Source organism: Marmota marmota, unplaced genomic scaffold (genome assembly GCF_001458135.2).
Source record: "Marmota marmota marmota unplaced genomic scaffold, marMar, whole genome shotgun sequence".
In the NCBI taxonomy this organism is placed as follows: Eukaryota; Metazoa; Chordata; class Mammalia; order Rodentia; family Sciuridae; genus Marmota; species Marmota marmota.
The window spans coordinates 3,743,800-3,758,901 of NW_025999925.1; the positions used below are offsets into that span (position 1 = coordinate 3,743,800).

General features: G+C 44.1%; 1 protein-coding gene across 1 annotated transcript; it reads left to right on the forward strand.

Moving 5' to 3' along the window:
• Positions 1-5,790: 5,790 nt before the first annotated feature.
• LOC107152354 lies at positions 5,791-10,544 on the forward strand. Its single transcript, XM_048800105.1, is given in 4 exon segments — positions 5,791-6,273; positions 6,343-7,620; positions 7,623-8,935; positions 8,937-10,544. Coding segments are annotated over 4 exon segments (4,461 nt in total). The 5' UTR covers positions 5,791-5,804; the 3' UTR covers positions 10,338-10,544.
• The last annotated feature ends 4,558 nt before the right edge of the window (positions 10,545-15,102 follow it).

Sequence of the window (15,102 nt, forward strand, 5' to 3'; positions counted from 1 at the left end):
CCCCTTTGAATGGAGCGGGGGACGGGGCTCTTGTTGGAAAGAGCTCACCTGTATCCTCACACGGGGCACCAGAATGAAAGAATTCCCCATGCAAAGACACTTCACCGGGAGAATTCCAATTTTATTGCAAAAAGCTGTGTGCTTATATAGAACTAAGAGGGAGATGGTAGAGCTTAGATAAATGGCAGGCAACCCGTTTATTGGCAAGTTCTTCCAGATATCAGCTCCGGAGCCCAGGAATTAGTTCTCATTGGGGCTAAGGTTCCACGCTAGCGAGATTTGAAATTGGCGCCGGCGGGAGAGTTCACATGGGCGGGAACTTTTCGCGCCACTGCAGAAAAGAAGAAGGTAGGAAGAAGAGGTCCTTAGGCACCATGTTGGGGTTTTTTCTCTGGGGTATGGCTGCCGTTTATACTTTTCCCAACACTCCCAGGTCAGTTAGTCTCTGATAAATCCCCAGCAGGCTAAGTTCTGATTGGTTTCTCCTGGGGACAGATATTGTTAAGAAGACCAAAATGTTCTGGCATGTTTAAAAATGGTCCTCCCCACATTTCAAGATGCACAAAGGGATTTTCCCCATTATTCACTGTAAGAAGCTGGTAGAGCTCCAGGAGGTAAAACCCCCTGAAGTATTCCCCCTCCCCACTTGTGTTGGAGTCCCCCTTGGACTGGAGATTTTGTCCATCAGACACGTCTACACTGAATCTCCAGCAATTTTTCAATTACAGTTCAGGATTTCCTACCCAAGGATGATTTCCAGTACTTTTCAGTTCATCAGCTTCTTCTCTAATAAGTTAGGATTCTCTGTAATGTCTGTCTCAACAACTTTGGGGACAGTAATTTGCCTTGTGACCTCACTTATGTTGTGGACCTAAGAAAAATTGTTGATTTTTCAATGCATTCAGTTTTTGACTCGCTAGGGCAATGTGGCCACTTCTGAGCTATGTACAAATGCTGGACTAGAAATGGCAAGTCCAAGGCTTCTTTTTTATGAGATTTGAAATAAAAAATTTATTTTTAAAAAGGTTTTAGGACTAATCTGGTTATCCATTTATTCTAGGCTGATTGGTCATTTATGACTATCGAGGAATGGGTCCATGTCTTCTTGTTGTTGAATATATATGCATAGAGTTGTGTGTAGTATTTTCTTATGATCTTTTTAAAGGCTGGAGGATCTGTAGTGATATCCCCTATTTCACTCCTGTTATTGGCAATATTTCTCTTTTATCATCTTTGTCAGCCTTGCTAGAAGTTTATCAATTTTATTGATTTTCTTCAAAGAACAAACTTCTTATTTTGTTGATTTTTCTGTATTGCTTCCCTGTTTTTTTATTTCATTGATTTCTATTCTTTATTATTTCCTTTCTTCTGCTGGCTTAGTATTTATTTTGCTCTTGAAGTAGGAAATTGATTTATTAACCCAAAACCTTTCTTTCCTTTTTTTTTTTTTTTTTTGAGACAGGTATCTTGCTAAGTTGCCCAGGTTAGCCTCAAACTTGGCAATCCTCCCACCTCAGCCTACTGGATAGCTGGGATTATTGGCATGGGCCTCCTGGCCCTGCTTCTAATAGAAGCATTTAAATGCTTTCAATTTCTTGGCATTGCTTTAACTGAATCTCACATATTTTGATATATTGTAATTGCAGTGGAATTTAAAAATTTCCTCTGAAACTCCATTTTGTATGAGTTAGTTAGGTTTTCATTGTTGTGATAAAAATACCTGACAAGAACAACCTAGAGAAGGAAAATTTTATTTTGGCTAATGGTTTTAGAGTTTAGTTCATGGTCAGCCCACTCCATTGCTCTGGGCCCAGGCTTACCCAGAACGTCATGGTGGAGTGCTGATCCACTCATAGCAGCTGCAAAGCAGAGACAGAATGAGGGAAGGGCTGGCAGGGAATATAAACTCTTTCAGGGCACATCCCCAGTGACCCACCTACTTCAGCTACGCCCCACCTGCTACAGTTACTATCCAATTAGTCCATTCAAACAAGGATAGACTAATTAGGTTTCAACTTTCATAATCTAAGCATTTCAGCTCTGAATATTCCTGTATCAACCAAATCTTTTGGGGAACACCTCATATCCAAACCATAACAGATATTTAAAAATGTCTTGTTTAATTTCCAAGTGTTTTGAATTTTTCTCATATTTTTTGTTATTGATTTCTGGCTTATTCCATTTTATGCTTGGAAAACATACTCTGATTTTAACTTTCAAAAATTTGTTGAGATTCTATGGCCTAAGAGATGGTCTTAGGTGGTCTATCTTGGGTCTATCTCAAACATTTGAGAAAAAGTGCTGTCATTGGGTAGAAAGTGTTATATGTCAATTAGACTCTGTTAGCTAATTATATTGTTCAGATATTCTATACTCTGGATGATTTTCTACCTAATAGTTTTATCAGTTGCCATAAAAAACACTAAGCTTTGAAGAGGCTGTTTGGAAGAATCATCATCCCCAATAAGATTTAAATTGATGTTCTATTTCAAAACAACATGTGCCTCTCTGATTTTTTCCAAACTAAGGCCAGAACCAAACAAGTCACTCCCCTTTTGCTGACAACCCAAATTATTTTCTGAACCATTCATCTTGAAAGCACCTGCCTCATCTTCCAACCTGACATATTCACAGGTTGCTACTTTCTCCCCATGGTTGGTTTGTTTCTGCCAAATGTCTTCTGAAACAATAAGCTGTTAAGGGTAAGAAAAAAAATCTGTTAATACCTGATGTGTGTCACAGCAAGGAGTTAGGTTAAGAAATGATCTCAAATGTTAAATTCAAGCTATCCTCTTCTTAGTTTTATGTGAGTACTAATTATTTGCCCAAGACCATTTGACTTTGCCAGATCCTCTGCACCTGTTCTATCCTTTATATGTCATTATTTAAAACCATCTTTCATACTGTCTAGATATGCTATGTGGAAGTGCTAAGTAAACAGTGCCAAATGATCTGGATCTATCCATTAAGTCTCCTGGGCTAAAAAGCCCTGGGAATTCTTAGTTGGCGATTTCTCTGTTATTGCGTACATTGGACATATCTCTTGTGGATTCTGCATTCTAAATATCTTTCAAATTTCTCCCTTCTTTTTTCATATCTATTGCCACTGGCTTGGTTTAGGCCCTTATTGAGATTTTCCTGAACCATTCCAATAATAGAAGAACTAATCTTCACTCTGCTTTAATTCATTTTCCACATTATTGCTGTCAAAATAAACTTTTAAAATATAAACAAAATCATATCTTTCTCCTGCTTGAAGTTCTTTCCTAGGTCTCCCTGTAGGTACGGAGGTTAAATTCAGGTTACAAGTCAGCCCACACAACTTTACCTACCTCTCTGACATCATTCCCAGCATCCCTCCTCTCGTGCTTGTTGACTGTCACTTGACTTGAAATTATAAGTGAATACTGCTTAATAACCTATGGTTTTGCAAATATCATCACTTCTGCCTAATGTGCATTTTCTACTCAACCTTCAAGACTAAACCCTTCAGATCCTTGAAGATGCCTTTCTGGGCAGGATGAATTTGCCCGTCCCATGTTCATAGCATCTTTTAAGTGTTATTCCCGTGAGACACAGTATTGAATTGTAGTTTAAGCTACAGGCTCTGGAGCTGAAGTATGCGGGTTTAAATCACATTTCTTGTGTTAGTACCTGAGCAACCTCTGGCAAGTTTCCCAGCTTTTTAAATGTCTATTTCACTGTTTAAAATGATTAAAATGTGATTGCCTTGGCTTTACATTGAAGAGACACATGTGGAGTACTTACAATGATGTCTAACTCAATGTGAACACTTGGTGCATATCCGTTGTTCCCAATAATTTATTTTATTTTCAGTTTGTTCTTCCATAAGATTCTAAACTTTTAAAGGAATGGTCCTTGTCTTTGTTATTGCAGCATTTAGTGCAATGGAGGCAGTGAATGTTCTCTGAATGTGTGAATCAAGTATCAGCACCATACATAAGGTACTATTAGAGTTAGTGGGACTTACCTACTCCCCACTCCTTCTGACACATTTAGTTCATACTAGAACAAGCTAGCAGTATGCATAGCAGGTCTTCAAACAATTATAGTAAATGTATGTACACTGTATGAGAGATGGCATTATGTATTTCCGAAGCAAGTTTTCTAAACTTCGAGAAAGAGTTTTTAAATTTTCTAGACTTTTGTTGTTTGGTGATTTTTATTACAAAATCAGCACTGTCCTTCTTGTTGGTATATGGCATCTTTTATGATATTGTGCATTGCTAGTTTCAAATTACCACAAAATTCATGTTCCTCATGTTGTTAGTTTAGTAGAAAATTCTGTTTCTTACCTTCTTTGAATCTATCACATATCTTTATATTTTAAATAATGTTTCAAAAATCACATCATATGTCCAACAGACTGATAGCAAACAAGCTCTTGCTGTCTGCATGGCATATTCCCGAGAAAGAGCTACTAAATGGCATGAGATTTCATTTTAGAGCAATATCCTCTGCCAAATACACAGACATTCATCATCCTCCATTTCTAGATTAATAAGTTTTGATTTAATAAGCGCGTCATCATTTTCAGACTGACTACATTGTGAAGCAGTCCACAATCTTCTGGATGTCTATTAGAATTAGGTTTGAGTAGGAATGATAGAAGCTAACAGGGGTTTAAATAAGTTAAAGTTTTATTTCTCTTATGTAAACACGGGCAGTCATGGTTGGGAAAGGCAGTTCAATCATCAGAGACCAAATGCTCCATCTTGCTGTCCTCCCATTCTTAATATGTAGGTTTAACTCCTAGTTTAAAATATGGCTGCTCCAGCTCCAGCATTCACATCTGCAGTCTAGTTAGCAGGAAAGAGGAAAGGGAAAAAGAGCATTCAGCTGTGAAAGGTTAAAGAAATTGAAATGTAAAGGATAAGATTTGTTTCAAGTTCTGTAAAAACAACTCCCAGAAAAGCCACTGAAATGTATGTTGAAATCTCCCCTGACCATCTGGTTGCTCTGTAAAAACAACCCCCCCCCACCCAGAAACCGTGCAGTCCGGCACGTACACACCTCAGGGCTTAAGCCAATCAGTTCGAATGTATACCCTTCTTTGTGCTGACCAATCACCCCTACCCGACTTGTTCCCGCCAGTGAATGTACTAATCATGGTTAAGAGTTGTTGTTTGATTTTCCCTCGGCGTGTGATGATTTGTTATGCTGTATGTGAAGTCCCTGCCCTTTCCAAAGAATGTATATAAGCTCTGCTCAAGCTGTTCTTAGGGCTCTTGGCTCTTTATCCCATCGAGGTGAGCTTGGAGCCCCAGCATGCTGGACCCCCAATAAACCCTTTGCTGTTGCATGAGACAGTCTCTTGGTGGTCTTTTCCTCCGACGTTTGCCCAACCTTTTACATCTGGAGGCCCCAGCGAGATCCAGCAGCAGTGGAGGAAAGACCCCAACGGGCTCCTCTCGGGGTAAGTAAGGCGCCTCTTTGATTTTCAGGTTGTCGGTAAAGAGCGTGAGCTCTCCCGATGGTACTATTTTCAGGTTGGGGCTTGACAAGGTGGCTGCTGGAAAAGAGCGTGAGCTGTCTCCGACGGTGGCTGACAGACGTGTCACAGAGCCACAAGCCACGTCCCTGGGGGACACTCCAGAGGACTCGGGAAATCGAGGAACAGTAGTTTCCTTGACTCGGTTATATTTTGCTTCGGATTTGGTTTGCCAGCCCATCAGGTTTTGCCGGCTACTCAGTTCTGGTCTCTGTCTCAAACTCGTGTTGAACGTTTACTGTCTGTCGTTATTGTCTGTGTCGTTACTGTCACTGTTTATGTATCTCCCATTATGGGACAAAGCACTTCCACGCCTCTGTCCCTGACCCTTGATCATTGGACTGAAGTCCGCTCAAGGGCCCAGAATCTTTCTTTTTCAGTAAAACACTGGACCTGGCAGACTCTCTGTACTTCAGAATGGCCCACCCTTGGAGTCGGATGGCCCCCAGAAGGATCCTTCCACTTCCCTCTAATCTGAAAAGTCAGAGATATTGTCTTTCAGCCGGGGCCACATGGCCACCCAGATCAACAGCCATATATCTTAACCTGGCAGGACCTCTGCGAATCTCCTCCTGCATGGGTGAAGCCTTTCCTTGTCCCTGCCCCCACTCCTACCCCTTCCCCCATGATCGTATCACTCAAACCTTCTACTCCTCCCCCTCCTCCCTCCATTCTCCCTGAGTCTCAAGATTTAACTTTACTGGACTCTCCTCCCCCTCCTTATCCCCTGCCCTCACCCCCCAACTCCCAACACACTCTGAGTGATTCTCCCGCTGCTGACTTAGCCTCTCCACCGTTGGAGGCAATTGGGCCGGACCCGCGCCCTCTAGATGACTTCCCCGCAGCAGCCCCAGCCCCTCCTCCCCTGGAGGAAGCTGGGCCGGCTAAAGGAACCCGCCGGCGGCAAATGACTGAAAATCCTGAAGCCCCTGTGTTGCTCCCCCTCTGTCCCTACGGGCCCATGATTGATGACGGCCATGGGGGAGAAATGCAAGCCTACCAGTACTGGCCTTTTTCCTCTTCAGACCTATATAACTGGAAAAATAACAATCCCCCTTTTTCTGAGGACCCCACCCGACTCACAGGTTTGGTTGAGTCACTGATGTTTTCACACCTGCCCACTTGGGATGACTGCCAACAACTCCTAGGGACTCTCTTCATGACAGAGGAACGAGAGAGAATCCTCTTGGAAGCCAGAAAGAATATTCTCGGACCAGATGGGCGACCAACCCAACTTTCCAACATCATTGAAGCTGGCTTCCCCTTAAACCGACCCAACTGGGACCCCAACACCTTTGAAGGTAGGGAGCATCTGTCCACTTATCGCCGGGCTCTAATAGCGGGTCTCCGAGCGGCCGCCAGACGGCCGACTAATCTGGCCAAGGTAAGGGAGATTATTCAAGGGCCTGATGAATCTCCCTCTATGTTTCTAGAGAGGATTATGGAAGCATATAGGAGATATACTCCTTTTGATCCTCAGGCAGAGGACCAAAGGACATCTGTTGCAATGGCCTTCATCGGGCAGGCTGCCCTAGATATTAAGAGAAAGTTACAACGTTTAGATGGATTACAAGATATGACCTTGAGAGATTTAGTCAGAGAAGCTGAGAAAGTGTATTATAAGAGAGAAACTGAGGAAGAGAGGGAACAAAGGAGGGAAAAAGAAAGGGAGCAAAAGGAGGATGAAAGGAGCAAAAGGCAGACTAAAGCGTTGGCTAAGGTCCTGGTCACAGCAGCAAATAGGCCAGAAGTTAGAAAACAGGGAGACAGGAAGGGATACCTGGGCCCACGCCAGAGGCTGCCCCTGGCCTCAGATCAATGTGCCTACTGTAAAGAAAAAGGACACTGGGCCAAAGAGTGCCCTAGGAAGAAGCAGCCACGCCAGCCTGCCGTTCTGACTCTAGAAGATGACTAGGAAAGTCGGGGCTCGGATCCCCTCCCCGAGCTCAGGGTAACTTCTGAAGTGGAGGGGACCCCAGTGAACTTTGAAGTGGATACAGGGGCAGTATACTCAGCCCTTAAGACCCCACTGGGCCCCCTATCAAATAAAAGGTCTCTGGTTCAAGGGGCTAACGGCAGTAAATATCGGGCTTGGACAACTAAGAGGACTATGACCTAGGAAAGGGAAAAGTCCACCACTCTTTCCTAGTAATCCCAGAATGCCCGACCCCATTGATGGGCAGAGATCTGCTTACCAAACTCCGGGCTAGAATAACCTTTAACCCTGATGGTCCCCAAGTGGGGTTTCTAAATCCCTCAGTAAAAACTCCCATAGTCATGGCCCTGACTATGTCAGTAGAAGATGAACATCAACTCTTCACCCCCCTCAGGACTGATCAAACAGGCAAGCTACCCCAGAAATGGATGATAGATTATCCTGATGCCTGGGCAGAAACTGCTGGGTTAGGCCTAGCCATAAGACAACCTCCAATAGTAGTAGAATTAAAAGCCTCTGCCTCTCCAATCAGTGTTAAACAATACCCTCTAAGCAAAGAAGCTAAGGATGGGATAAGGCCCCATATTCAGAAATACCTGGTTCTAGGGGTCCTAAGGCCCTGTCAATCGGCCTGGAATACCCCCCTGCTACCAGTAAGAAAGCCAGGAACTGGGGACTACTGCCCTGTTCAAGACCTAAGAGAGATCAACAACAGAGTGCAGGACATTCACCCCACGGTACCTAATCCATATAATCTGCTCAGCACTCTGAATCCAGAGCGGAAATGGTACACTGTACTGGACTTAAAAGATGCTTTCTTCTGCTTGCCCCTACATAAGGACAGTCAGTTGCTGTTTGCTTTCGAGTGGGTAGACCCAGAAACAGGAACATCTGGCCAACTAACCTGGACTAGACTCCCACAGGGGTTCAAAAACTCCCCCACTCTCTTTGATGAAGCCCTCCACAGGGACCTCAATGACTTCAGAACTACGCACCCCGAAGTCACCTTACTCCAATATGTGGATGATCTGTTACTGGCAGCTGACACCAAGGAGAACTGTGAGTCTGGGACCCAAGCCCTATTATCCGAGCTTGCTCAGCTTGGATATAGGGCTTCTGCCAAAAAGGCTCAAATTTGCCAGCAAGAAGTAAGCTTCCTGGGTTATTCTCTTAGGGGTGGCAAACGATGGCTCACTGAACCCGGAAAACAAACCGTTGTGCAGATACTGCCCCCATCCAATAAGAGACAACTCAGAGAGTTTCTTGGGACTGCCGGCTTTTGCAGGTTGTGGATTCCTGGGTTCGCGTCTCTGGCCACCCCTCTATACCCGCTGTTAAAGGGGAATGCCCAATTCCAATGGACCCCTGAGCACCAACAAGCTTGTGATAATATCAAAAAGGCGCTGCTATCTGCTCCGGCCTTAGCACTCCCGGATGTAGAAAAACCCTTTACTCTCTACATTGAGGAAAAGAAAGGAATAGCACGGGGGGGGGGTGCTCACTCAAACTTTGGGGCCCTGGAAAAGGCCTGTAGCATACTTATCAAAAAGACTGGACCCAGTGGCTAGCGGGTGGCCCCATTGCCTAAAAGCTATAGCAGCGGCGGCCCTTCTAATAAAAGATGCTGATAAATTAACGCTGGGACAGAAGCTAACCATTATAGCCCCCCATACCCTAGAGAGCATCATCCGCCAGCCTCCAGACAGATGGCTATCAAATTCTAGAATAACCCACTACCAGAGCCTATTGCTCGACAAGGATAGAATAACGCTGGGACCCCCTGCCCTGCTCAACCTGGCTACACTGCTACCAGAAGAATCATCAGGACCCGTCACTCATGAGTGTCAACACATACTGGCAGAAGAAACCAGCATACGACGAGACTTGAAGGATCCGCCACTGCCTCACCCTGAAGTCATATGGTTCACGGACGGTAGCAGCTTCCTCCAGGACGGTAAGCGGCAAGCTGGAGCAGCAGTAGTTAGCGAAACTAATGTCATCTGGTCCTCTGGTCTCCCAGAAGGAACATCTGCTCAAAGAGCAGAACTGATTGCCCTCACGAAAGCACTGGAACTAGCAACAGGCAAAAGGGCCACCATATACACTGATAGTCGCTATGCATTTGCTACCACTCATGTACACAGGGCTATTTATCAGCAAAGGGGGCTATTAACCTTGGCTGGGAAAGAAATAAAGAACAAGGATGAGATTCTCCGCCTTCTCTCAGCAGTGCAGGGCCCTAAGGAACTAGCTATAGTGCACTGTCCAGGGCACCAGAAAGGAAATGACCCTGTGGCGGTTGGAAACAGAAGGGCAGATGAGGAAGCTAAATTGGCAGCCCTAAATGGAGTAACCATGTTAACCCTTTCCATACTGGGGGAACAACAATCAGGAGACTTGGCTGTGCCGGAACACCCAGGCAACTTATCATCTGAGGACACTGATACTGAACTCCATGACTTCACTGAGCCTAGCTTACAATTTCAGAAAGCCCTACACTATGTTAAAAATGTGCATCAACTCACTCACCTTGGTTCAAAGAAACTGCAGGCATTCCTGAAGGACCAAAAACAGAGCTTTCCATTGAGTGACTCACAGCAAAAAGAAATAGCTGAGCGGGTAACAAAAACCTGTTGAGTTTGCCAATTAGTTAATGCTTATCCATCCAAGCTTCCTGCAGGAAAGCGCCTACGGGGAACCAGACCAGGACAATTCTGGGAAGTGGACTTTACTGAAATTAAGCCAGCAAGGTATGGACTTAAATATCTCCTAGTCTTTGTGGATACTTTTTCAGGATGGGTCGAAGCCTTCCCCACGAAGAAAGAAATGGCTCAGGTGGTGGTCAAAAAGATCCTAGAAGAAATTTTTTCCAAGGTACGGCCTGCCTAAGGTAATAGGGTCCGACAATGGACCGGCGTTCGTGGCCCAGGTAAGTCAGGGATTGGCCAGGACTCTGGGGATTAATTGGAAGTTACATTGTGCTTATAGACCCCAGAGCTCAGGACAGGTAGAAAGAATGAATAGAACCATCAAAGAGACCTTAACAAAATTAAGCTTAGAGACCGGCATAAAAGATTGGACTATGCTCCTACCTTATGCACTGTTTTGTGCAAGAAATACTCCTTCCGTCTCTTTGTGTAAGTGGACGGGATCGCTTCCTGGATCCATGCCTCCCATCTCAAGCCTGCACCCTGTCCAGATTCCAGCTGGAAACTGGAACAGACTGGTAACCCTTTCAAATTGCGTGTCCGTCGTGTGGATGGAGCTATGGATTCTCCCCCTGACCACCAGCAGTCCTAATCCCCATGAGCCTGTTCAGCAACAATGGCAAATTATAAATCCTACTGGGCAAGTAGTGTGGTCCATTTCACATACAGCCCCCTTATGGACTTGGTGGCCATCTCTTCACCCGGACATTTGTCAGCTTGCTATAGGTCTCCCCAGTTGGGATATCCCTGACGTAGAAGATCCCACCAAAATCCCGTCAGGCACAAGAGACTCAGGAACCTTTGGTTGCAGTTCTCCACAAGCCAGATGCAGGTTAGCCAGCCTTGATTACTACGTTTGTCCTGCAGACTATCGGAACCGCAAACAGTCCCGGTTATGAGGGGGGCAAAGTGACTTTTACTGTAAGTCATGGGGATGTGAACAAACAGGGGCAGCCTGGTGGGAGCCAGACTCCCCTGACAGTTTCATCCGGGTGGGAAGAAATGACACCCAGATAAACTCTGAGAGCTGTTCCTCTCCTGAAAGAGACCCAGAAAATGGGGCTCCCGCTCTATATAACCGATGTCACTCCAATACCCTATGTAACCCTCTAAATATAACTTTCACCCCTAAAGGAAAAGGTTATGCCCAGTCATGGATCTCAGGGAACACTTATGGGATGTGATTTTATACTGCGGGGTATGATTTTGGTCTCTGGTTCACCATCCGGCTTAAAAGAGAATTAGATCCCACAGCCATAGGACCCAATCCCCTTAAGCCAGGGATCAGGCCTCCAAAATCTCCCATGCCTCAATTTACCACCCCATCGAAGACTAAGGCCCCTCCACCATCCCTCATTACCCAAGTTCCACCTTTGACTACTTCCCCAATCCAGGGCGAGGCCAACCCCTCCCCCTGGGGGCTAATTATAGGAGCTTATGCGGCACTGAACTCCACACAACCAGACGTTACTCAATCTTGCTGGCTCTGTCTCTCCGCTGCTCCCCTTTACTATGAAGGGATAGCAATCGATGGGACTTATGCAGTAAAAGCACAGAGTTCCTCCTGTAGTTGGGGTAAAAATCCTAAGTTAACCCTCCCAGAAGTAACCGGGGCAGGCCTATGTCTAGGGTCCCCACCTAAAAGTAAACAACACCTATGTACCCAGATAAAAGAAATCAGCACCACACAGGGCTTTCTTATCCCTGAAAATGGAACCTGGTGGGCGTGTGACTCAGGGTTAACTCCTTGATTTTCAGCTCAGGTATTTGACAGCTCTGTAAATTATTGTGTAATGGTGCAGATGTTTCCCAGAGTGCTCTATCATGACGCAGGTTCGTTTGAAGATCAAATAGGGGGGCATAAAACCTGGTTCCGCCGGGAACCTGTAACCCTTACTTTAGCCATCCTATTGGGGATAGGAGCTGCTGCAGGAGTAGGTATAGGAACTGCTGCCATGATCCGTGGGTCACAACAAATGGCCCAATTGGAGACAGCAATAGACCAAGACTTAAAGACATTAGAAACCTCCATCACAGCTTTGCAGGAATCCTTAACCTCTCTCTCTGAAGTTGTTTTACAGAACAGGCGAGAGTTAGACCTCCTCTTCATGAGGGAGGGGGGCCTCTGTGCTGCATTGAGGGAAGAACGTTGTTTTTATGCTGACCATACTGGAGTTGTAAAAGAATCCATGAGTAAATTAAGAAAATGCCTTGAAGAGCGCCAGAGAGAGAAACTCAACAAGGGTGGTTTGAGTCTTGGTTCACCCAGTCCCCCTGGTTAACTACGCTCCTATCAGCCCTAGCTGGTCCTTTAATCATCCTCATGCTATTGCTAACTGTAGGACCCTGTTTGCTTAACCGTGTAGTTTCCTTTCTCCAGGCTCAGATTGGACAGGTAAAACTCATGGTAATCAGACAACAATACGCTTCACTGACAAAAATGGAATGTGAAACCCCTCAATGATTATGATTTATTACTTTTAAGATTAAAAGTAGTCAGAAAAAGGAGTGGGAAATGAAAGGTTAAAGAAATTTAAATGTAAAGGATAAGATTTGTTTCAAGTTCTGTAAAAACAACTCCCAGAAAAGCCACTGAAATGTATGTTGAAATCTCCCCTGACCATCTGGTTGCTCTGTAAAAACAACCCCCCCCCACCCAGAAACCATGCAGTCCAGCACGTACACACCTCAGGGCTTAAGCCAATCAGTTCGAATGTATACCCTTCTTTGTGCTGACCAATCACCCCTACCCGACTTGTTCCCACCAGTGAATGTACTAATCATGGTTAAGAGTTGTTGTTTGATTTTCCCGCGGCGTGTGATGATTTGTTATGCTGTATGTGAAGTCCCTGCCCTTTCCAAAGAATGTATATAAGCTCTGCTCAAGCTGTTCTTAGGGCTCTTGGCTCTTTATCCCATCAAGGTGAGCTTGGAGCCCCAGCATGCTGGACCCCCAATAAACCCTTTGCTGTTGCATGAGAGTCTCTTGGTGGTCTTTTCCTCCAACATTCGCCCGACCTTTTACAGGCTGCTATTTAAGGATACTTCCGAGAGAAGTTGCACATACTTTTTCATTCATCAGAACTTGATCATAAGGATGCACTCATGGGCTGGGTGTGTGAGCTATGCACGTTTGAGCGTATGTGGGGACTGGTCTGGCATTGTGTGCTGATTGGGCTGTGCAATGCAAATGTGTCTTTCCTCTAGCTGCGCCCATGATCCCACACAGTACCTGTGATGGGTGTGACTTGCCAAGATGTCAATCAATCCGCTGACCACAAGACATCACCAAGCAAGACTCCACCTTTCGAAATCCTACCCCTTGCTTTATTTGGCTAGAATATTCTATCGAATGTCTTCTCCCCAGTAAATAGGGGGATTCAGGTTGTGCTCACTCTCTTGCTCTTTCCAGCACTACCCAGTGTGGAGCTGACCCTTGGGGTCACCAAGATGTCCTGCCCTCCTTCTTAGAAACTCATGTTCATGGGCTGCATGGTTTCTTTGCTGTTTTCTTAGTTATTGATACAGCTAGCTCCTTTGATCCCAGCTCATCTCACCAGCCCGGCCAGCTGGTGACACCTATTGATGTAACAATATATATATTTCTGAAGGATAAAAATCAGGATATCAGCTAATGTGAAACTCTTTTCAAATTCTAGAATCTATGTATATTTATGAATTGATTTCAAAATACTAAAAATTATTAATGTAGTTATAAATATTTTTCTCATAAAATAATAAGAAAAAATGGTGGCATTTAACACCAAGGGCAAAAGCACCCAAAGACACAATGGACAAATTGGATTCTATCAAAATCATAAACTTTTGTTTGTTCAGCGGCACTATGGACAGAGCGAAAAGGCAACCCAAGGGAAGGGAGAAAAACATTTACATATCATATATCAGAGAAGGGATCAGGATCCAGAGAATCTGAAGGATGACTACACTCACCAGCCCAAAACCAAACTACATGATCTTAAAACTGGAAATGGGATTCAAGTAGACATATCTTTAAAAAAATACAAATGGTCAATAAACACAGGAAAATATCCTCAACATCACTAATCATTAAAGAAATGAAAATCAAAACCCACAGGAATTACCACTTTATACCCATTAGGATGGCATTACCAAAACAACAAAAATATAGTAAATAAGGCTTGTTGAGGATGTGAAGAAACGGGACCCTTGTGCAATGCTGCTGGGACTGTGAGGAGGCACTGATAGACCCAACCTGATCTTTTCTTAAAATTGGGAGCAATCCCAATAAAATAGAAGATAGTGAAGGCATCGATAAATTTCTTAAGTCATATGATCTGCCCAGATTGAGTCAGGAGGATATAGACAACCTAAACAGACCAATATCAATCGAGGAAATAGAAGAAACCATCAAAAGACTACCAACTAAGAAAAGCCCAGGACCGGATGGGTATACAGCAGAGTTTTACAAAACCTTTAAAGAAGAACTAATACCAATACTGTTCAAGCTATTTCAGGAAATAGAAAAAGAGGGAGAACTTCCAAATTCATTCTACGAGGCCAACATCACCCTGATTCCTAAACCAGACAAAGACACTTCAAAGAAAGAAAACTACAGACCAATATCTCTAATGAACCTAGATGCAAAAATCCTCAATAAAATTCTGGCGAATCGGATACAAAAACATATCAAAAAAATTGTGCACCATGATCAAGTAGGATTCATCCCTGGGATGCAAGGCTGGTTCAATATATGGAAATCAATAAATGTTATTCACCACATCAATAGACTTAAAAATAAGAACCATATGATCATCTCGATAGATGTGGAAAAAGCATTTGACAAAGTACAGCATCCCTTTATGTTCAAAACTCTAGAAAAACTAGGGATAACAGGAACATATCTCAATATTGTAAAAGCAATCTATGCTAAGCCTCAGGCTAGCATCATTCTGAATGGAGAAAAA